Source organism: Chenopodium album, chromosome 25 (genome assembly GCF_948465745.1).
Source record: "Chenopodium album chromosome 25, dcCheAlbu1.1, whole genome shotgun sequence".
Taxonomy (NCBI): Eukaryota; Viridiplantae; Streptophyta; class Magnoliopsida; order Caryophyllales; family Amaranthaceae; genus Chenopodium; species Chenopodium album.
The window spans coordinates 8,869,768-8,892,681 of NC_137858.1; the positions used below are offsets into that span (position 1 = coordinate 8,869,768).

A 22,914-nucleotide genomic window follows, 5' to 3' on the forward strand; every position below is an offset into this window, starting at 1 on the left:
GGCCCAAAAAAATAAAAAATAAAATAAAAATAAAATAAAAATAAAATTTTAAAAAAAAAGTTCAAAAAAATAAAAAAAAAATAAAAAAAAACCTAAACTACCCAGCCACCACCCCCGCACCACCCCCGCGCCACCACCCCCGCACCACCCCCGCGCCACCACCCCCTTCCCCCCACCTCACCGCACCCCTCCCCGAAACCACCAGCCGCGTCGCACCACCACCCCCATCCCACCGGAACCCTTCCCCTCCCTTTCCCGCAGCCGCCTCGCCCCAAAAACCACCAAACCCAAAAACCCTAGATCCCGAAATGACCCGAATTTGGCCACGAATTTGGCCACAAATGGCCGAAATTGGCCGATTTTGGGGCTCAGTGGCCTTGATCGGCCGATTTCGGCCTTTTAAGGCCAAATTCGTGGTCGTTTTTGGGTAGGGGGTGGTGGTGCGTTTTTGGCTTTGATGGTTTTTGGGGGCGAGGCGGTTGCGGGAAAGGGAGGGGAAGGCTTCCGGTGGGTAGGGGGTGGTGGTGCGACGCGGCTGGTGGCTTCGGGGAGGGGTGCGGTGAGGTGGGGGAAGGGGGTGGTGGCGCGGGGGTGGTGCGGGGGTGGTGGCTGGGTAGTTTAGGTTTTTTTTTATTTTTTTTTTATTTTTTTTATTTTTTGGGCCAATAATAACACGACACGTGTCGTTATGGACCCACTTAACGGATTCCTTAACGGATTCCGTTCAGTGGTAGCAAAATTTAAAAAAAGGGCAAGTGTTAGGTAGCAAAATAAAATAAAAATTTTCCGAGGTAGCAAAAGTGAAATCGAGGTGTTTGTGAGGTAGCAAAAGTCAAAATTTCCTTTTTAAATACTAAGTATAGATTTCTCAGACTTATTAACTTGTAATTTCTCTCTTACCAACATCGCTTACCCTACTTTTTATATTATTTCTTTCTCAAACTAAGAACCTGTTTTTTTTTTTTTTTTTTTTTTTCATCTTACAAAAATAAAATTATGTAAAAATAATATCAATTTAGTAGAAATCAATAACTTTAACGAATAATAATAATTATTATAATAAATCAATTAATATAATTTTTAGTTTAGTGAAAATAATATTTTAGTATGAAATAAGATGAAAGAAACATGGCCTAAAAGTTAAATATGTATCCACTAATCATATTTCATATTATCAACCTTCTCTTTTGGTCCACACTTTATACCTTTTCTAATAATTTGATATAGTGTTGCGATAATTATGAAACAAAAAGAATAAAAGTTATTTAATGACAAACTAGCCTAATTATGTCAATATAATTGCATTTTGGTAGCTAGATAATTGAGACGATCCCAACAAATTTTCACAAGACTATATATATATAGTATTTTTTGAAAGAAGACTATATACTTCGTATATTTTATGTATGAATTACAAACGTTAGTTAAAAAGAACTAGCCTTCTAGCCCGTGCAATGCACGGCTTGTTCATAGAAAATTGCATTGAGAGATGAGTGAGGAAATACCAATAAATAATTATGAGTGTAATATGTAACCGAAAATATAATTGAAGAAATAAAAGTTTTGGGACTTTAATTTGAAATGAAACTTAATAGAAAGAAGATGGAGGGACTAAAATCAAAGAGACCAAATAAAAAGGTTGAATAGGGAAGATGAAGATAAAGTGTTTAATGAAAGAGTTAAGAAGAATTGTATAATTAAAAATAAAAAATATATAACGACATGTGGCACATTGAGTTGAAATAGATGATAGGGAAGTGTAATAGAACGATGACATATGTCTTTTTTGGTTTGCTTTTTTAAATACTAAGTATAGATATAGATTAGATAAATAGTGTATAAGGTCAAAACGTCTTATGGAGTAGTTATTTTAATATTGAAAGGATGTAAAAAAAAATCTATTTTGGCGCCAATTTGGGGAACGACCAGCCCAAACCCTCAAACTTACCACTCCCTCTCTTCAACTTCACAACCATCGTTCCCCAATAAAACCCCCAAATTTTCTTCACCTAAAACCCTAAACCTTGAACATTCATCAATGGCGGAAACAATTTCTCTAATGGACGTCGACGAACCCGACAACGACAACATTCCCAAACCCATCATCAAGCCTAATAAAGGCAAAAACGTCGTCGTTCCCGGCGACGGAAAATCCGGCCTGTGGGTCGAAAAATACCGGCCTCAGTCTCTCGCCGACGTTGCTGCACATCGTGACATTATTGATACAAGTAATTCTCCGAATTTTCGTTTAATTGTGTTCGATTTTTTCGGAAATTAGGGTTTGTTTTTTCCCAATTTGATCTGATTGAGTGTTTTTTGGGTGCAGTTGACAGGTTGACGAGTGAGAATAAATTGCCGCATTTACTGCTCTATGGACCTCCAGGAACAGGGAAAACGTCGACAATTTTGGCGGTTGCTAGGAAGTTGTATGGGAATCAGTTCCATAACATGATTCTTGAGCTTAATGCTTCCGATGAGCGCGGTATCGATGTTGTTCGTCAGCAAATTCAGGATTTTGCCAGCACCCAAAGTTTCTCCTTTGGGTAAATTTTGTTATATTTTCATATATTATCTATTTTTGGTCGAATTTACTTATATTCTTTTGTGTATGTTGTGTTGATGTTTTCAACTTTTGAATGATAATAAATGGCTTTGTCAATGGAAATTTGGTTGTGTGAGGTGAAAATTAGAAAGTAAGTTTTAAGTGATATGCTGCTGAGAAACCTCTTTGACATTGTTTTTCGAGTAAGAAGGGGGAAGGGGGTGATTAGATGATAGTGGCATGGCAACAAACCACATTGTTTGGGGTTTAAACATATTAGTGTTAGACTATTAGTAAGAGTAAGGCGGAGCATTCTACAATTGTAGATTTAGTGTTTATTGGGTGGGCTTGGCTGTTTTCAGCTATCCTGGTTTTTCTTTGTTAAGTTTTTTGTCTAATTTAGGATGATGCCATTTCATGTCCATGATGTACACGAACTTTTCAATTCACAAAATGGCCAATTTGGACACCTAGAGATGAAACCGTGCTAGACATGAGCATCCAAGTACGTGTAGCATAGCATTTCAAGTGATGAGGTGTCCTATAAGGATGTTGTTCTTAACCTTTTTGTGTTATTTGAAGTTATAGTATAGAGTTTGGCAATGTAGATCCCTCTCTCTCTTTGTTTTTTTATATTTATATGTATGAGTTATGCCTAATTGATGGATGTAAGTATGTAACCGACTGTAAGTCCTCAAGTGCTGTTTTCTAAGGGTCTTAAGTGTCCCCCGGCTTTGTAATTTCAGATTACGGGTTATGCCATGATTGGTGATAGGTAGATAGGTAGAGTCATAGAGATGCCAAAGGCAACGTGGTCATACACATTTTTATATTTTGCAGGCTCTCTTTGATTAAGTAATGGCATTGACACAACATGTACTGCTCATTTATATTATAGGCATTTAGTGAAATGATTTGTGGATAATTACTGGGTAATACTCGAGTCACAATCACCTAATTTTCAAGGCATTAAAATTATGACTGCAATGAGAATTACATATTAGTTTATGAATGCTGAGAACCCTGTATTGAGAACCCTGTATAATATCTTTTGCAATCATAACTCATTATTAAGTCTAAATGAGATAAGAAGGGAATTTTTGGAGGGAATACCTGCTTCAGTGGTTTCCGTTTTATTATATTACTCAAATATATGATAATTGTTTCCCTCATCTGTAATTGTGAACACGAGATGTATTACATGTGCTATATTTGGTGTGTATGATTTGATATGGATCCAAGCATCTTCCATCTGTTTTATTTTCAGGATTGTAAATGCATTTGCCATGCTTCTAGTTGATTACAGTTTTTTTTTTTTTTTTTTTTTTATTTTTTTATTTTTTTTTATTTTTTTATTTTTTATAAATAAAATAACTAAAGAAATTGATTTGATATTTTAATTGTGTTGTTTGGTGTATGCTTTGGTAAATTTGGTTATCGACCTCAGTTTCGAGTTGGCAGCGCACTAAATCTTTTCACTGATGATCTTAGCTAATTTGCTATTGCTCTGATATTGGCAGTTCAAAGGCACATGTGAAATTAGTTTTACTGGATGAAGCAGATGCAATGACAAAGGATGCACAATTTGCTTTACGTCGAGGTATGTTATAGTCATTTCTTTGTCGTCCTCTTTTTTTTTGCCCCTTCCCTGTGCAACCATGTTAATTTGGTGTCTTTTTTTTGATCTAGTGATCGAGAAATACACAAAAAGCACGAGATTTGCGCTAATCTGTAACAACGTAAACAAGGTCATTTCTGCACTCCAGTCAAGATGCACACGCTTCCGGTTTGCTCCTCTTGATTCTATCCATGTCAATGAGCGGCTTAAACATGTCATTGAGGCTGAAGGGTGAGTTATAATACTAGGCCACATATCCCATTGAACAATAACAGTAGAAGAAAGCTGAACATGTTAAGGATTGTCAAAGCTTTCTCTAAGCCTTAACGATCTAAATTTCTTGTTTATGACTGTTATGAGTCTTTACAGCTCGTTATATATCTTATGCTATTTGACTATTCAGACTGTTCTTGTTTGGGAAAGGAAAATATGGTGACAGTACTCTTTAAAGTTTAAGTCTAATCTGGCCCTTGGTCTAATTATTGTCATTATGCTGCAATGTTGTTTTCCTTTTCTGATCACAAGTGTCCGTAACATTCATAGGCATACATTAGTTCTTTTCTCGTAGATTCTCTCATAGTAACCTGAAGTAAGCATTCTTATAACGTGCAAATGCCAAGCCTTCTGTAAAAATATAATAAAATTGTTTGCACTATTTTGTGAATCTGTGGTACTTGTGTGAACTTCTGCTGTTATGCTAAGTATGTAATTAAGTAGGTCATGCCATGGGTAAAAGAGATTCCATTGCAATTCTTTTAATTTTAAGATATTCTTTACAACTTTACATGACCGTGTTGTGGTTTATGACATTTTTTTTTGTGCTTGGTTCTTTTGATTCTGATTTTATTGTTTGGATGTTTCATATTTACATTGAGAAAGCTTACAATCTCACTTTATATGTTTTTCTTAAATAGGCTTGATGTAACGGAGTCGGGCTTAGCTGCACTAGTGCGATTGAGTACTGGGGATATGCGAAAGGCTTTGAACATTTTGCAGGTATGTTGTCCTCTTTTTAACTAATTTTAAAATTGCAGGATGAGTGGCCTAAATAATAACTTTCCTTATCATGCCTAGAAAGACAGTCTGAAATTGCATCGGGTCTGCTGATTAGACTATATTAGACTAAATAGAATTTTCTTTGAGTGGTCTAACTGTAGTTTGTTACTGAATATCCACTGCTCTTGAATTTCCTTTGATTTTTTTGGCAGCAATTACAGATATTACCTCCAAGGCTCTAATGTATAGTTATTAGGCAGCTTGTGATAATTTTGTTTCCGGGCCTCAAATTGGGACAATATCCAATGTCATTCCTCATTTTTTTTTTATGTGACCTTGTGAATTTTTTTTTTTCATTGACCTTGTGAAAATTTCTATTCATTGACCTTGTGAAAATTTCTATTCAGTAATTGCTGATCAGTAGTACTCCTTTTGCCATTAATGGGCACAAGATAAAGTTCTGTGGGTGAAACTACAACTATGTTGACCTGTTATTTTTTCATTTTTTTAAAAGCTATTCTTTGTTGTCAATACTTGCAGTCAACACACATGGCATCACCGCAAATAACAGAAGAAGCAGTTTACCTGTGCACTGGAAATCCTCTGCCGAAAGATATTGAACAAATATCATATTGGCTTCTCAATGAGACTTTTGCTACTAGCTTCAGCCGTATCCTAGTTAATTGTGTGTTATTGTGTTAATTAAGCCAAGCTGATTATCTTTATCTGCATTTCTGTTTGTTTGTTATCCTTAAACTATTCTTAGAAATATCTGAAATTAAGACCAGAAAAGGATTAGCTTTGGTGGACATTATAAGAGAAGTAACAATGTAAGTGTTCTTTCTAAAATCTATCCACCCATCTTCTAATCTGCTCTAAGTTAACTTGTTGAATTGGTGGTGTTACCAGGTTTGTTTTTAGAATCAAGATGCCGGCAGATGTTCGAGTTCAACTGATTAATGATATGGCTGATATAGAGTATGTGCTGTTGCATCTCTCTCTCTCTCTCTCTCTCTTTTTTCCTTTTCAATAATTGTTACATCTTATGAGCATTATGGTATATTTGAGTTGACACTTAATTTGTTTTAATGTTTACTTAAAATGGTTGATTGTAATGCCCACATGAATGATTTGTTATTGAAGATTGTCTGAAGTATTGTTGCATGGAATCTATGTGATTGTAGATTTGTAGCCCTTAATACAATCCTAACGGATTATTAAGTGCATTGGATTAATGACCAAGTTTGCTGACTAATTAGGTGCTTGGAGGGGTTTATGAATTTTCTTAAGTCCTGCATACATTTTACTATAGGACACTTAAAAATCAGTGTATACCGACCTCTACTCCTGCCTTGGCAATGGCATCCTAGCCCCAGACCCAAAAGCCTAGCAGAGGATTTTTTTTTTCTTGTGGTCATGATAGGGACAGAAGGTTAACCACCCATGCAAGCAATGACTATTGACTAGTGACCCAGAACAAAGATGACTAATGAAAGTCGGCAAGAGGATGTGAAACCATGAAAAAGTTGAAGCTGGCGAATTGTCAAAACTCCCACAAGCGAAGAACTCAGATCTTTAAACCTAGTTTGACTCTGACAAAATAACTGTGTGTTGACTTGATATTAGGAGGGATGCCTCACATAAGGAACACCAGCACTTCTAGAATTCATGAATTCAGCAACTAGTGCCAAGTAGAACTGTAGAAGAGAAGAGTTTTTGAAGAGGATTGAGCAAAGATTAGAGATTATCAAATATGATCCAAAACCCAAAAACAAAATTAAAATATAAGGACATTTGACTGGTGGAGGCCTATAGGGGAGAATATTAACAAAATGAAGATTAGAGTTAAGCGATAAGAGTATAAGATTGAAGTATCATAAAAAGGCGGAGAAAGGTGATCATCAGAGACTTATATTGCTTATTATTTGAGGATTATAATTTTTAAGAGAGTTGGCAGGCTTTCAAGAACCCCCCTCCCAATACATACTTAACTGAACTTGGGTGGTTCTTTGGGAAAATAACAGTTTCTCTTACATAGGTGTTGTGCAGGTGTAGTTTGATTGTTGGTCTGTTCAAGTCCATGGATTTGCATTAGCACCTTAATAAAGTTTTCAGTATTTCACTAGAGGGAAGCATTTTTTTCCTCCCACTTTCTTAATTTCTGTGACCCTCTTGCAGTCTTGCCAACAGTAAGGTTTTTTCCGTTTTTGGTACTGCAGTTAATCTTTTGAGCATAACAGTCATCTGGTGGAAACCTTGTTGAAAACACTTCATTTTGCTTGCAGGTATAGACTAAGTTTTGGATGTAGCGATAAATTGCAGCTTGGATCTCTCATTGCCTCATTCACGAAAGCTCGTTCTGCATTGGTTGCGGCTGCAAAGTAGATTTTCCCTACGAAGTAATTGAGATGCTTACCTTTATCTGCCTAAACATGTGCATTGTACATTTGCACTTGCTCATCAAAGCTATCTGACCTGCTTAGTAGTTGGTTTCATTTTGGCTCCAGATTTGGTTCAAGATTTCATGTGTCACATGTAATTTGAACCTTAACCTTCCACCCTCCAAAACAAATATGTAAAGGGGAGCTGAGAGGGACATGTAAAGGTACCTCTTCAAGGGTCGGAATGTATTTTGTCCATTTCGTTGTCCACCTGAGTAAATTATTGTGGCTTCAAGTTTGTAAGTTGAAGAAATATTAGGCAAGTAATGTAACAACTAAGTTTAGAAAATCTCTATGATCAGTGCAGTCAACTTCTCGAATGCTTAATCTTTTGTACTGTGCGAAGTATTTCTATGGACAAAAAGGGAGCTTGAAATGAGATTTTGGCATGAAACCCCTTTAGTCTTTACGTCATTTCTTGTTTGTTTTACAGATGAGCAAGGTAGGTAGATATTATGGTATCCTAAATTCCTAATCCATACCTCCCTCAATAGTAATATGCACCCAGGAATAAAAATACAACTATTTTTTTTTTTAATTTATTTATTATTTTTTTTTTAAAAAGATGAAAGTCATCAGTGCATTAAAATGAAGCTTAAATGTGGTGTATATTGTGCACGGACATAAAAAATACGAAGTATTATGATATTAAAAATGTAGAAATGAGTAATGTTAGGTCTTTAAATTTTGTTGTTGCTCAATTGAGCCTTAGGGAATTGGGAGTGTACAAATCACTCCGGGAGAGATCAAGGACCACACCTTAAACAAACCTGTATCGGCAATAATATGCCCAAATTCACTAACACATGGCAACTTGGCAAGTGAAGCCATCAGAATTTACACTGATGGTGCCACGAGACGACAAGTGCCTTGCCATTAACTCTGCTGAAGTAAACATGAGCGTTAAACATCAGTGAACTTTCTCCACAGAAAAGATGGACAGGAATTAGGCCAGGTACTTTCATTCGAACAATTCAAGTATGGCCTTCATTGGCCAGGTGTACAGTGAACCATACATTGTAATAGTGACCAGCTTTCTGATACTATTTACTTCATATAATTAATACAACCAATCGATGGTCGTTCTATTTCTATACATAAACAAGTTGCCAAGGGGTAAGATACAAACACGAGACAATTCTCACCTCTAACTTAGCAAGATCAGATTGCCAATTTGCCAGTACTTTATAAGGCTAATGATACATTTTTTTCCCCTTCTATCTGATTTCAAGAATATAATTCTGGACAACTTATCCAGAAATGGATTTCCTAGCACCTATAGTTCAGCTGTACAACCAACTTGAAACATCGTAAAAGTTCCTCATACTGCAGGAAGTATGGATCATTCTCACCTCAACATTTGATGAAGATCATACATTCTATTGGCATCAAAATCTTCACTACAAAACTGTATGCTGTAAAGGAGACTAGAGGAGAGTACATACAATGCAAGAAACATTCTGGATTTACAGGGACAGCACACCACCAAAACTTCACCGGCAGCATTGCTGCAACTTCACTTGCTTCATAGAACTTCCTTCTCTAATGATTTTTTGTTTACAGACTATCATTGGACAATCTGTTGGACCACATAATCTCAATTTCGAGTTTTCTGGATCCATCTTTATTGCTATCATGGTTAAGGTTGAACAATCCGCTGTAAACTCCTTCTGTCACTACCTTATCTATTTGAATAGTGACTCTACCTAGAGTTGCCTGCAAAGAGGAACCATTCATCAGAAAGTAACAATTAGAGCAGATATATAGCTTCTAGGCCACAGCTATTAACAACTAGAGATACATGTTCAAAAGATAAATAAATAAAGCCCCTCGCCTGTCAGAACTAGTTTTGCAGTCAGTGACTGAACACTAGCAGTCTAACATTGTTGGGTCAAAGAAGAGATCTAGGTAATATAACTTTTTTGGGTTTAGTAATAAAAAATAGTCAGTGTAAATGCTTGCCACCTTTCCAAAAGTGTTCTTGCTTTTACATATGATGTGAAGTTTTTGTCCTTTTGGTGGCACATCAAATGCCCATGTAAAAGCTTCTTTCCACTCGGGAGATATGCTATGATTCATGACCTGAAAACCAGCACAATGAGCAAGTTACAATCTCATAACAATGTGCTTATCTATCTAAAGGAAACTCAACCAGTAGAAAACAGTTCCATGAAATTTATGCAACATGTAGAGAATGCAGGTATGTGTTATGTATATGCAATGGCCTTTTTAGATAGGAACAGAGTATACTTGACGAAAAGAGCTACAACTTGCAAAGACACAGAGCTAAGAAGAAAAGGGAAATGATTTCCTGATTTCTTTGAAGCTCAGTAGAGAAAATTTTTCGAATGAGTGCGTGCTTCTGGAGGCCAAATTTATGATAAACAAACAAACATTCCACTGGATTCTACTTAAGGTTTTAATAAAAAAAAAAAAAGAGAGACGAAGAGTGTATAAATTTCATTTCTACATGCAACACATCACTTTTCACATTTCATAGTACTTGCAACATTACCTAAATGATTTCCTGATTTCTTTGAAGCTCAGTAGAGAAATTTTTTCGAATGAGTGCGTGCTTCTGGAGGCCAAATTTATGATAAACAAACAAACATTCCACTGGATTCTACTTAAGGTTTTAAAAAAAAAAACGAGAGATGAAGAGTGTATAAATTTCATTTCTACATGCAACACATCACTTTTCACATTTCATAGTACTTGCAACATTACCTATGTTGGAAACTTTTAATATGTGAATTTAGCACATAATTCTCAACTTTTGTAAGGAAAATACGGACCAATCCACCTTTGACAGCTTTAAATACGCTCTTTTCTCTAAATCACACTGGCACAAATGACTTATTCCCTCCCACTCTCCGTCTCCAGTAGTATTTATATATCTCGATATTGAAGTAATGAAAAATGAGGTAGTATTATAATACATCCGCATACACATAGTAAGAAAATCACCATAGTGTCCGAAAATACTGAAATCCCCATATTTCAAAATGGCAGTAAAACATCAAAGATCTAACTCATAACAAAAACTTGATAAGTATAAGAAGTGGTCAAAACCAGAAAAAAATTCAAAGGTCTCCTCTTCTTTAATTAAGGCTCATACAGTTATAAATGTTTACCTTGGTTTGCCGAGAAGGGCCGTTGCCTATTATCAATTGACAAAAAGCATTTGTGGTTCCCATAGCCTGCTTTAGGTTGTGACCACGGTTTATTGTGACAGTCAAACACCCTGGTAAGCAATGCAACAAGCTGTCTGCTCTCTCATGGAAACTTGGAGGGCACGTTTTCATCAACATCTGTAGGATCGGGATTGCTTCAGCTGCAACAATAGCTTGTGATTTAGCAGTATCTATGGACATGGTTGACCATGAATGTTTAAGCAAGCATAGGGTGTCCAGCACAGATTCCTGAGCAGCCTCATTTCCTGATTTTAATGCTGCTACCAAATGGGGAATACACAAAGTTGCAGCTTCAGATATGTGAAGCTTAGGGAAGTTGGTGAATATTTTATTTATCGTTTTTAAAACCTCTTCATTGATGGTTGCTGAAGACCACAATTCTCTCTCCAATGCAGCTGCAAGTCACCAATAGTAAAAAGAGAATTTAAATACATCATAAAAAGCAAAACCATTATCCACAAATCATGAAAAGAAAAGGACCAGAATCTTGCATCAACTGATAAAAATTTTAGAATGAAAAATGGTAGTGCAGTAAGCCTTGAGCACAAAACAAGTTTCTTATTTCTTTAAAAGCAAATACAGAAATGAACACCTCTTTCACTCTTTGTGCATAGCTCAGAATACCTGGCATAAGCTAAAAACGAAATTTTCAAAAAAAAAAAAAAAAAAAAAAAAAAGTTTACTTTGTTGGGATAGAGAAATCAAATTACAGTGATATCTCAAATAAAGGATTTCAGAAAAATTGAAGTATTTCTTAGGATAAAAGTTAGCAAATTTAGGGAAGAAGAGGGGCAAATAACTTACTAGCTTAAGTGCATGACTATATAGTGTTTGGTTGGAGCCAGGAGGGTAAAATTACAATATTTAAGAATCAGGCACTACATCTTGTGTTTAACTGAAGCAAAAGAGTTCTTAGGTTCACAACAGGTTTCCCATTTTTGTACCAAAGTTGTCTTTCAAGGATATTCTTCAGACAAATTTTAGGGAATTTTTAATACTCTTAAGACAAATTGTAGTTAGAAGAGGTTTGAGGCAAAAAGAGAGGTTTAAGGCAAAAGAGAGGTTACCTCTAATGTGAGTGTTTCGATTGATAAGAGTTTTTAGTCCAAAAAGCTAATTTTGAAAAAGCTAGTAATAGAAGCTTATTGGTGACAGGTTTTGGTAGTTGAGAGGAAATGGCATTTTTATCCTAATGTTGATTAAATTTACTTCCCTTTATCAAGGTTGCTCAAACTAAACATAAAATTTCTGTATATCCATGTTGGTCATTTTAAGCAATAAAGTAGCAATAAGCTAACAATAATTTATTAATACAAGTAACTAGTCAAACCAGCTCATAAAATCAGCTAACAACTAACCACAGCTAATCTCTTGTTCCCAAACAGGGCTATAGTAGTTTTTCTTTTCTTCTCTTCTCTTTTTCTTTTGTATTATTTCAGTTCTCTAAGTAATTGGTATTGAACAAGTAAATACTACAATTAGTTGGAATTCCACCTAAATGTTAAATAAGAGATATTGTTTGATTCTGACAAGCGTATACAAGTACAATTATGGATAGTTAAATCGGAACTTACCTGTGAGAGATCTTATGAGCTCATTTGATACGTATTCCTGAAGTGTGTGATTTGAGAATAGAAACCTAATCAACAAAGCTGCCTGGATGGCAACATCTGAGTTAGCGGATAATAGCTGCTCTTGAACAACAAGTATGCCACCTGCTTCTGCAACAGCACGTCTATTTGTCCTACTGTTCATGACAAAGTTCTGCAATGCACAAATTGCGACCATTTTCATTTCCTCTGTTGGTTGGTCTTCCAACAAACTTATAAGAGCACGACAAGCAGAAACAGAGTCACTTGCTCTAGCAAGCCCTTCATGCTGTGAGAGGTCACCCAGAGCTAAAGCTGCAAGCAATCTGCCAGGTTGCGATCTGGTTTGAGGATCAAGGAGATACTGTGATAAAGGTGCAATTGCATATTTAGTAACCTTCATCTCTCTAACTCTCACATTATTAAATAAGGCTTCCAGTAATTTTCCAGCTGCTTCCTCACACTGATGTGATCTTAGCAGGTCTAGGAGAGCGTCTGTAGCTCGAGCTTCAGCCATTAATTCAGCAGTGCGAACATCATTTCTTTCCTGTATAATGAGAGCATTAAGAGCCACACTGACAATGCTTTCCTGCGATGAGTGCAACAATTTCACTAGAACCACCAGCGGCACCTCAAAGTAATATTCTACGTTCACATTTAAAACATTAGAGAGGATCAGTGCTGCTGATTCCCATAAAGAGTGAGGTGGCTGAGGATCATCCTGAATAATGACTTTGGAGAGCTCAAATAAACCTCCAGCATCTGCAATATCTTTTGGCCAAATCAGAGAAATTTTTTCCAGTGCCTTGACAGCTGTTTGTTGTAAGTTCAAATTTGCTATTCCTGCAATCTGTACAAGAGGAATAATTGCACCTTTAGTTGTTATATCTTGCTGGAAATGCTCTTGGGCAAGAAGGTGACATAATAATTCAGAGCTTAATTGCTGAATTGCTTGAGACGGTGATTCTAAAAACGATATTAACGGTTCAATAACTTGGCTAGAAGTGAGTTCTAAGATTGTTAAGCTCTGTGGTTTCTCCAGGACATTCACGAGTGCTTGCAGAGCACTGTGTTGTCCCCACATACTGAAATCAGGACGTTGCAGGACACTAAAAAGCGGTTCCACTATTCTGGGAGCTGTTGAGCTTCTAGCAATTGCGCCACTGTTAGTCAAGATGCGAAACAGCTCAGAAATTGTTGAGCAAAGAGAGCTAGGAGCAGCAGGGAGAATTTTCAGACAATTATCAACAATTCCGCCATTGACCATATCCTGCTTGCGAGGAGTTCGGTCCTTCCCCAACTTAATCAGAGCACATATGCTGGCCTCAGTAAGCCGATAATTAGACTCAGAAACCAAAGAAACAAGGAGATCCACAACATCGTATGCTGATGCATTATCCACCTGTTGGTCATCATCTAACAATTTGTCAAAAGCACAGACACCAGATTCCACAGCTGAATCAGTATCAGATCTCATAAGTGATATAAGAGGCTGTATACAATCAGTGGCAACTGGTGTCGATCTTATTTTTGGACTGCTGAACAAAACAAAACACAGGTCTGCAGCTTTCTTTTTTAGATCCAATGACGCAGAAGAGGACAGAATCCTGCAGAGACTTTCCAGTGGATTGCCTTCAATATCTATCAACAAACTAGCCTTCAAAGTGTCTCCTGTAGTCAACTTGAGAAGTCCAAGAAGACCAGCCTCTTGTTCAGAATGAGATGTAGCATCAAGCATGTCAACCAGAGGCTGAATGGCCTGGTTGACTGATTCAGAATCTCTGATGTTTTCAGCATTAAAAAGTTCATGCAGAGCCCTTGCAGCACTGAGCCTAGCAATTCTTGACCCCAAACGAAGAACGGCTATTAGCTGACTGAGTGAATTTATAGAAGCTTCATGCTTTAATAGCTCAGAGTTGGTGAATAATATCCTCAACAACTCAGAAATAGAAGCCTCGGTGATGTCCTGAGGGCCCAATGACAAATACTTTGGCAGAGCTTCCAAAGCTCCTGCTTCTGCCACAATAAGTTTATTTGTATCACTACCGTCAGCAACAAGGGTTAATAAGTGGACAGAAACAGGAGGTGCGCTGGGTCTATCTGGCATTGGTCTCAGAAGATCAACCAGTAATGGTATAGCTTTACGTGCAGTAGAGCCCATTTTCACATCTTCTATCTCAAAGAGATGCTCCAGCACAACTTTCTCAGGATTCCTTACCAAAGAAAATTCCTCAGTTAAGGCAATAAGGTTTGGCATATCTGTGTCCACGTAACCAATGAGGTTTATTAGGCCAGCAACTGCACCAGAGTTTGCAACTGTTGTCATTATCCCCTTATTTCCATGGTTGACAATGCTAGCCATTGCTTGAGTGGCGAAGAATCTGTCAATCATTTCATCAGATTTCAGCATCAGCGCAAGCAAAGGTATGACACGGACAACTGCAGGGTCACAAGCAACACTAGCATCTTGGAATAATACAGAGAGGAGCAGAGCACTAATCCATACACCCTCGGCATCTTCAAACTCGGCCTGTTAATGTAAAAGAAGTAGCTAAATATGAACATCATTGTCATCAGACATATCAAGAGATTGTGACAATTTTAAAGTAGATCATAGCATCTTAAAATAGCAAAACCGAATTGCACAAAAAAAAAAAAAAAAAAATTAAAATAAAAATTAAAATAAAAATAAAAACAAACCAATCTCTATGCAAACAGAAATTATTTAATTATTTGACATGAGAAGATAGGTTAGGATGCCTATATGAATACTGATATACCACTTTATCTTGAATGTGCAACTGCAGAAATGAGAATCAAACTATTATAACAAATGACAGCGATAACAAGCCAGCAGCATGGATTCTGAGGAATCTAAATCTTTGCATAAAATCTAACAGGTGGACTCGGCAAACATGTGCAGCGTAATTTTTAATTAACTTGTGCATATAGAGTTATACTTCGTAATACTTATAAATCAAGAACAGCAGTCTAAACAAACATGCCCTTAAAATTATAATGAGCAAGAATGCATTACGTATCTCATTCTTTGTGGACATAATACCATCAGCTACGCTCCAAAAGCTTACAAGTATCTATACAGAATTGGTTGAAAACTAAACCTATATAAAAAACAATTGACCAAGATAAATAAACTACTCACAAGTCTATCTTTATACAGCATGGAACTCCAAATGATTTTACTGTAAAAAAAAAAAAAAAAAAAAAAAAAAAATTGTAACACCCAGTCCAGTATTTATATTCATCAACAACTTATGATTACTATTCGTTAGATATAACAGTTGTTATTACCCTGAAGCAACCCAAACTTATATTAGGAATATAGTATGATCATCTCGGGGGAACTCTCAGTATGCATAATAATTAGGTTCAATTACTAATAGTAAACTGTCTTATATATAAAGCAAACACCCCCCAGTCAAGTTATACCTGCGGATTGGAAGTGTAGCTTGTGAGTTTCTCTGAAAGGACTTCTACTCCTCCAGCTTCCATAACAGAATGTTTATTTTCCTCATTAAATGAAGACATTATGGAAAGCAACCACAAGGCGGCTGTACCTCCCAATACAGAGGCTGGATCAGGAACCTCACACTCATCCTCTTCTCGAAAAGATGTTCTCTGTCTCAAGGCTCTTGGAGTTCTTATTTCAATTTCCAACGAACAGCAGCCAGAATTTTGCCTTATCATGTGAACTAAAGAGTATATCAAGGGTCTTAGATATCCTGAAGAATCAAGTGAATCCATTGACTGCTTTTTGTGCTCTTTTGCAACACAAGTAAGCAATGCAGTCCCTCCAACTTTGACCTCTAAGCAAGATGAACTCATTGTTCTTACTGCTAGAGAAAATATAGCTTTTGATTTAGCAATCAACATGTCGGCTAGCACCACTGGTTGATCTCCACATAGCCTAGAAAGAATTACAATCACCTTGTCTTGAATTGCAGGAGGCCCTTCAGCTAAGCAATGAATGAGAGGTTCTAAGCTTGAAGGGATTTCAGCAAGGGTAGACCAGAGTTGGTACGTAAAATTAGCCCTCTGTTTTGTTCTAGCCAAAAGTGAAAGGACTTCTAAGGCATCCGCAGCACCAATCTCCTCCAGATCCATCGTATTCAATGATTCAACAAGAGCAAGCACAGTGAGACGACACTGAGAATTCCCTTTTAGCACAGCCCCAACTGGAAAGTGCTTCAGTAATTGGTATATGGCACATGCTGCATTTTTCTTGCCTTCTGCAGTACCTTCTCCCAATACTCTTGTCAGAGCTGATACGACATCTTCGGCTAGTGCTACAGATGCAATCCGAGTATCAGAAAGAAGATTGGCAAGTGCAGCAACAGCAGCCTCAGCAGCATTAATTAAGGAAGTTTTGGCCAGCTTAATTAGAGGCTTGACTTCTCCCTCGGATATGCAAGATATCTTGTTTGAACTATTTGTTCTGGTAGGCCGCGCCAATGCACCTAGGGCTCGAGCTGACTGGGTAGCCACAAGTAGTGTCTTGCTAGTCAAAAGCTTCATGCAAGGTTGAATTATCTCATCAGTTGCGAGACTTTCACAAATCTCAGGTCTAGAACTAAAGAGATCAGCAAGAACAGAAGCTGCACCCTCTTGGTTCTCTTCATTTGAAGAATTAAGCACTTGGACAAGAGACTTCAGAGCTTTGTTAGCAAGATTTCCCCTTTGCACAAGCTCTTTGTGTGATGCAATAGTGAGCACATGACCCAGAACCCTGATTATGTGGCCTTTAAAGCTTGGAGATTCACCCAGAAGCATTGCAAGCAGTTGATTGATGGTTGCAGAATCAGCTGTCCGGACCAGTTTCATTAGTGCTTTGGCAGATGCTTCTTGCCCTTTTTGTCCACCACTCCTCAGTAGCCATAGGAAAGCTGGGACAGCTCCAGCACTTTCAACACATGCACGAATATCTTCACTGTGGCAGCACAAATTCCACAAAACATGAGCTGCATCCTCCTTTGCCTTTGGAGATCCTACCTCTAAAAGTTGCACTAGTGGGGGGATACCTCCCGCTGCAGTTATAGCCCACTTACTATCATCAACTTCATCAGTTAAAATTACCAGCAGCTGAGCAGCATGCTCCTGATGTTGCTCACTGGCTAACCCCAACAATGACATCAGCAGCTGAATTCCTTCCCTCTTTTTAATGGCGTTCCAGATGTCTACTCCATCTGCACACAAGCTGGTCAGAGAACCAATCAGGTGTTCCTGCACTTCAAGAGCAGCCATTGTTATCAGGCCAGTTAGTATCTTCTTTGCCTCTGCATAAGAAAGCCATTTTGAAAGATAAATGTTCCCATAGAGACTAGACATAGCTTCAAGTAAACGATCCTGGACTAGCTTATTGTCCCGAGGCTTAAGCAATGTGACCAGTATGTCTTCTACCAGCTTCACATTAAAGGGTTCTTCTTCCCTGGCTGATTTCTGTTCAAAGACCATCAAAGAGTAGGCCAGTGCTCCAATTATGTCAGCAACTGGAGCAGCTAACCGAGGTGACTGGGCAAGCTCTCCAAGATATTTGATCAATTCAGACATTCCACCACATATATTAGCCAGAGCCACAGTGGCATGCCCTTGAAGAGCCTGACCAAACTCCCCTTGCATGCCTTCTTTAGAAGGTGCAACTATTGCACCAATAAGAATAGGAACACCACCAGCATCAACAACAGCTCTCTTAGCTTCATCTGACTCTAAAGAAAGAGCCTGCAACGCATCAGCAGCGCTTGCACGGACAGAGGCCTCATTTCCCTGACCAACGAGTCGGAGCAGAGCTTTAAAAGCTCCAGACTCTATTACCTTGGGTATACTATCACTAAATGCTAACATCAGACGGGCCAAAAGAGAAGCAGCATTGGATTGAGATGCTGCATTGTCAGAAGAAAGAAGGCCCACAATGATATCCACACCTCCACCTGCAAGTGCGGCTCTCCAGTAGCCATCCCTGTCACCACAAAGATTTCTCAAGGCTCCTGTCACAAAGCCTTCTACTACCTTATCCTGCTTATTCTTTGGATTTAGCTGCTCCCATAAAGTTGGGACGACACCCTCAGTGACAAATATTTTCACACCCACGTGATCAGCCAATCCACCAGCTGATACTTCATATATTGCTTCTGCGGCTGCCTTCCTAGCCTCGACTGAATCCGACTTTAAAAGCAAAAGCAACGGAGGTATACACCCGCCTAAGAGCACCTTTAACCTTAAGTCTTCATCTCTGCAAAGAACACTAAGAGTTGCAGCAATATTCACCTTAGCTCCAGGAGTGCCAGCCCGGAGTATAGATATAAACAATGGCATTGCTTGTCCATGGGAGCCAATAATTGTCCTTGCATCCCTCCTCCCTTTAACAATACCAAGCAATCGTGCTGTAATAAGTTCCTTCTCATGAGGTGAAGAAATGTTGGCATGCAGCTGCTCAACAAGTCGAGCAACAGTAGCCATTGTACTTTCTTCTTCATCCATTTGTGCTGCTCCATTTGGTTCCCTGAGAAATCGATCATGCAATTACCTTGTCAAAAATCAGCAGTTGTCAATGAAAGAGATTTAACGCCAACAACAACGAAGAAATTTCAAAGACCTCTAACTATCCATTCTAAGGTTCATAGGATCTCCCATCTATTTTCCTAAGGGTATGCAAGGTACCCGAATTTCAGACATGGCATGGAATATATTACCAAACTAACATACTAACATAACACATTATACATGGAAATCACAATTTTCTCTCAAGAACGTACTTCCCTTTTATTCATCCTCAATTAGCACATCCTCCCACCGGCCAGATTCAGTTGTCACATTACTAGTTCAAATTACGCTATCAACGAAACTATTAATCTCAAAGCAGGGAATATCATAAAGAACAATGCTAATTTGCAAAACAAAGGTCTAGTAGAGTAAACAAAAATCAACCTCGGCCGCGAAGTCGATACGAGCTCTCCTGGTTCAGGGGATGGGAGATTTGGCATTTGCATCAACAACGCCAGCTATAGAAATTTACTTGGCCACCTGCTCATTCCAAACACAAATTAAAATCCACTCAATCAATAATATTACTAAATTGGCAATTCAAAATCCCCAAATTACTAATAAATTACCCAGAAAAAAAAGATAATTTTCACTTCAATTCACAGTCTCAAACAACCCACCTACTAAAATTCATAACCTAAGTGATCCCATTTGTACCAATTCTACATCTTCAATGCTAAAATTAGAAAGAAAAAAAAAAACACAAAACTCATTCAGTAGAATTTACAACTCGCAACACTCAATTACAAAGGTTAATCAATCAAACAAACAAACAATAAAAATAAAATAAAAAATTACCTCCACCAAAAATTGTGCCAAGTATAATCCGATCTTCAACAAAAATTCCCGAAAAATGGCGAAATTAATTCGGAAAAACAAACTTCGAATTGCACAAATAGTAATGTGCAAAGATCGGATCAGATAAAAATAAAATAATCTAGGTTAAAAAAAAAAAGATAATTTATCGAATTATGAAAATAATGAATTTGCATAAACTATAAATTAATTTGTAGTATAATTATAAAAAACAAAAAAACAAAAAAAAAAGTAGGAAATGTTGAAAATATTACTGTACAATTGAGAAAAAATGGAGGTTTGTTAATGGAGGAAGAGAGAGAAAGAGGAGAGAGAAAGAGGTAAAATAATTTAATTTAATTTAATTTATTTTCTGTTAAGAAACACTTAACAGTGTTGAGTGTGAGTTTGTTCTTTCTTCTTATTTTCTTTTTCTGTCACAAACAACAGTCTTCTTTGCGTCGCTTTCTCTGTCATGTGATGGTCTTTTTCTAATTTTATTATTTGCAATATTATTGGTTTACTGTATTATTTTTGGTAAAATAGAAAATTGGAAAATAAAATTAGAAGGTTGAAAGTTTATTTTGCTACGTGATTTTGAGTGTCAGGTGAAAAGGAACGAAATTACATTTTGACATTGACATTTGACTTTTTGTATGTACCCTCTCGTTTCTACTCCATAAATATTCGTGTAGACATGTACTACTATATACGAGTAAGAGAGAATCAAGGTTAGCGTAGTTGGTTGGAGACTCTCCTTCCACTCTTGTGAGAGGGTTTGATTCTCGCCCCAAGCAGGCAAGCAAGTAGGATCCTCAATTTTTCCCCTACTTGTAAGGGAATTCTCCTTACCTATTTAAGAATGTAAGATGCAAGTATGTAACACTGGAATGTATGATTTGAAAAACGTAAAGCCTAAAAAAAATTATTTGTTAATTTTTGTAATGTAAAGATGAAGAGTTGTACAATTATAATGTAAAAAAAGATAATAAACTATTCTTGATATTAGGATAATATGAAAGGATGTAAAATACGGGTTTGGACCGCACCCACAAGTTAAGAGAAATAGTTCACTTCACATGTCCAAAGGAGGTTGCATCCCAAAACCATAGGACAATATGAGGAGTAGCTCCTAATTAGCCTTATATAGTGAGCTCTACTCTATTGACATCTGCCCAGTTCTGCTCTGCCGAAACCTGCTCTGCTTTGCTGACCCCTGAACCTCAAAAGAACAGAGCCTTACTCTCTCTTCTTCAACCAATATGGGACACTTACATGTGGTGATACTTACGAGGTCTATTCTTCAACAAAGGAACATCACATATTAATTTTGTATTAGGAATAAATTAACTTTGACCATGCATAAATCATCACTAATTTATAAGAAGTAATATAATTATATAAGATCTTATTAGAATCGTATTAATGTCTAACATTATATCACATCACTTTCCTACCTTCAATATCCAATTACTTTTTAAAATTAATCTTAATCAATCATCCTACAAAAACACAAGAAATTTAAATTACCTAATTAATTATTAGTACAATATGTTCTAATTAAAATATGACTAACACCAATTATAATTTCCAATACCGTTATGCCCTTAAATCATTATTCTAAGAACCTAAAGTGCATGTTTACAGCTTAGTGAAGCTCTCACAAAATTAGAGATCTATAAAAATAAAAAACAAAGCAAGCATGAATAAAATGACAAAAAAAGGAGGTACCAAAAACATCAATATTCTAAAATTCAGATCTAAACAATTGTAATGAAGGGAATCCCTAACAAAAAAAATAAATAAAATGGACCCACCATGCAGACAAATTAATTGCATGCAAATAAAAATAAAGATTGTAGTCCACAATTCCACATGCTAACGTCCACTTTAGTATCTAGCCAACCACAAGGAATGCTCTTCTTTAACTTAATCTTTCTACGATGTATGTACATCAGATAGAGAAATATAATGTTTCAATAATCAGATTTTTTGTCGTATTACACTCGGTAATTACTCCTTAAGTAAAGTATCGTTGATACTTAGATATCAATAAGAGGTGTCAAATTGGGTACCCGGATGGAGTTTGGGTTGACCAATTACGATAGGTCGGGATGATTAATTGGTTAAACGGGTAATTTTATCCTAACATGCCAAATCAAGTTGGGTCGAGCTTGATTATAAAGTTGAGTTCGAGACCTTCGATTATGGTTGGGTACGGTACAAATTGAATTTGGGTTAAGTAAAATTCGGGTCAAGTCATTTGGAGTTTAGATGAGTTCGGAATGTAATCAGGTTTATGTGGGTCAAAATGGATTCATACACTTTAGATTTGGTTAGATCTTGAGTCGAGTTATTTTGATTATTAGCTCAATATTAGTTTGAATTATTCTAGTTTTGAAGAATGGGAGAACTTCAGACTTTAACAATGTTTGAATATTAATATCATATCATATTGACACAATCAAATTTGTCATACTTGCTAACGAATCAGTTTAAATTATGTGAGAAATCAATTTGTATCATCTTTTATGAGAAAGAGGGAATATGTTGTTTAATTTACTTAAAGAGATCGAATTTACAGTCTTAAAGATACTTTATATGTATAAAAACTTAACATAGATATATAATACATTTGGTAATGTGCATCGTGGATTTATGAAATATAAAATTATTACAATGACGTATGGTTTTATAGTTATGATTTTATCACATTGCTGATGCATATATACAATTGTAAATATCATAAATTGTTAACAAAATATACAAATATACTACCCTGTTTCACAACAATAAAGAATATTTTTACATATGTCTCATAAATGATACACTTTTGTTGTAATTACAATAAAGAAATTTTTTATATATGTCTAACAAATGAAACTCTTTTGTTGCAAATTTGCAATTAATATAAAGGAGGTAATGCACTTTTTTTTTTCAATTAATACTACCTCCGTTACAAGTAATGTGCAACGATTTGACATAAAGCAGAGAGGAAAAATGTCCAATCGTTGCACATAACCTGTAACAGAGGTTATTTCAGGACAATGATTAATTGTAAAAGGAGAAGATCACATTGTATTTTTTGTTTTATAAGTGGTCAATCTGACAAAAATCCCTAATAATGTCTAGTTATTGGTATTATGTAAATATGATTGATGTAATTTAATAATAAACCGAA

At 36.6% G+C, this 22,914-nt stretch overlaps 2 protein-coding genes across 2 annotated transcripts; one reads left to right on the plus strand and one right to left on the minus strand.

The window, feature by feature from the left end:
• Positions 1-1,924: 1,924 nt before the first annotated feature.
• Positions 1,925-7,950, plus strand: LOC145614957 (replication factor C subunit 3-like). The gene is made up of 9 exons (XM_081670037.1): positions 1,925-2,228; positions 2,327-2,543; positions 4,063-4,142; positions 4,232-4,391; positions 5,075-5,156; positions 5,697-5,826; positions 5,923-5,986; positions 6,066-6,134; positions 7,442-7,950. The coding sequence occupies exons 1-9, from the start codon at positions 2,039-2,041 to the stop codon at positions 7,539-7,541; spliced, it is 1,092 nt and encodes a 363-aa protein (XP_081526163.1). The 5' UTR covers positions 1,925-2,038; the 3' UTR covers positions 7,542-7,950.
• A 585-nt stretch (positions 7,951-8,535) lies between these two features.
• Positions 8,536-20,055, minus strand: LOC145613316 (protein CELLULOSE SYNTHASE INTERACTIVE 3-like). Its single transcript, XM_081668401.1, has 7 exons — positions 19,737-20,055; positions 19,323-19,418; positions 15,831-18,897; positions 12,366-14,910; positions 10,732-11,186; positions 9,563-9,679; positions 8,536-9,313 (listed from the first exon to the last, which is right to left on the minus strand). Exons 2-7 carry the CDS (start codon positions 19,382-19,384, stop codon positions 9,155-9,157), a joined length of 6,405 nt encoding a protein of 2,134 aa, XP_081524527.1. The 5' UTR covers positions 19,385-19,418; positions 19,737-20,055; the 3' UTR covers positions 8,536-9,154.
• Between the last annotated feature and the right edge of the window lie 2,859 nt (positions 20,056-22,914).

Excerpts from the sequence above, each read along its gene's own strand:
- LOC145613316 (XM_081668401.1), bottom strand. The coding sequence starts at position 19,384 with ATGCAAATGCCAAATCTCCCATCCCCTGAACCAGGAGAGCTCGTATCG. Across the intron at positions 18,898-19,322 it reads GTATCGACTTCGCGGCCGAG|GGAACCAAATGGAGCAGCAC; the intron begins GTTGATTTTTGT and ends TCGATTTCTCAG. Across the intron at positions 11,187-12,365 it reads GCTCATAAGATCTCTCACAG|CTGCATTGGAGAGAGAATTG; the intron begins GTAAGTTCCGAT and ends GGTGACTTGCAG.
- LOC145614957 (XM_081670037.1), top strand. The coding sequence starts at position 2,039 with ATGGCGGAAACAATTTCTCTAATGGACGTCGACGAACCCGACAACGAC. Across the intron at positions 2,544-4,062 it reads ACCCAAAGTTTCTCCTTTGG|TTCAAAGGCACATGTGAAAT; the intron begins GTAAATTTTGTT and ends TGATATTGGCAG. Across the intron at positions 5,157-5,696 it reads AGGCTTTGAACATTTTGCAG|TCAACACACATGGCATCACC; the intron begins GTATGTTGTCCT and ends CAATACTTGCAG.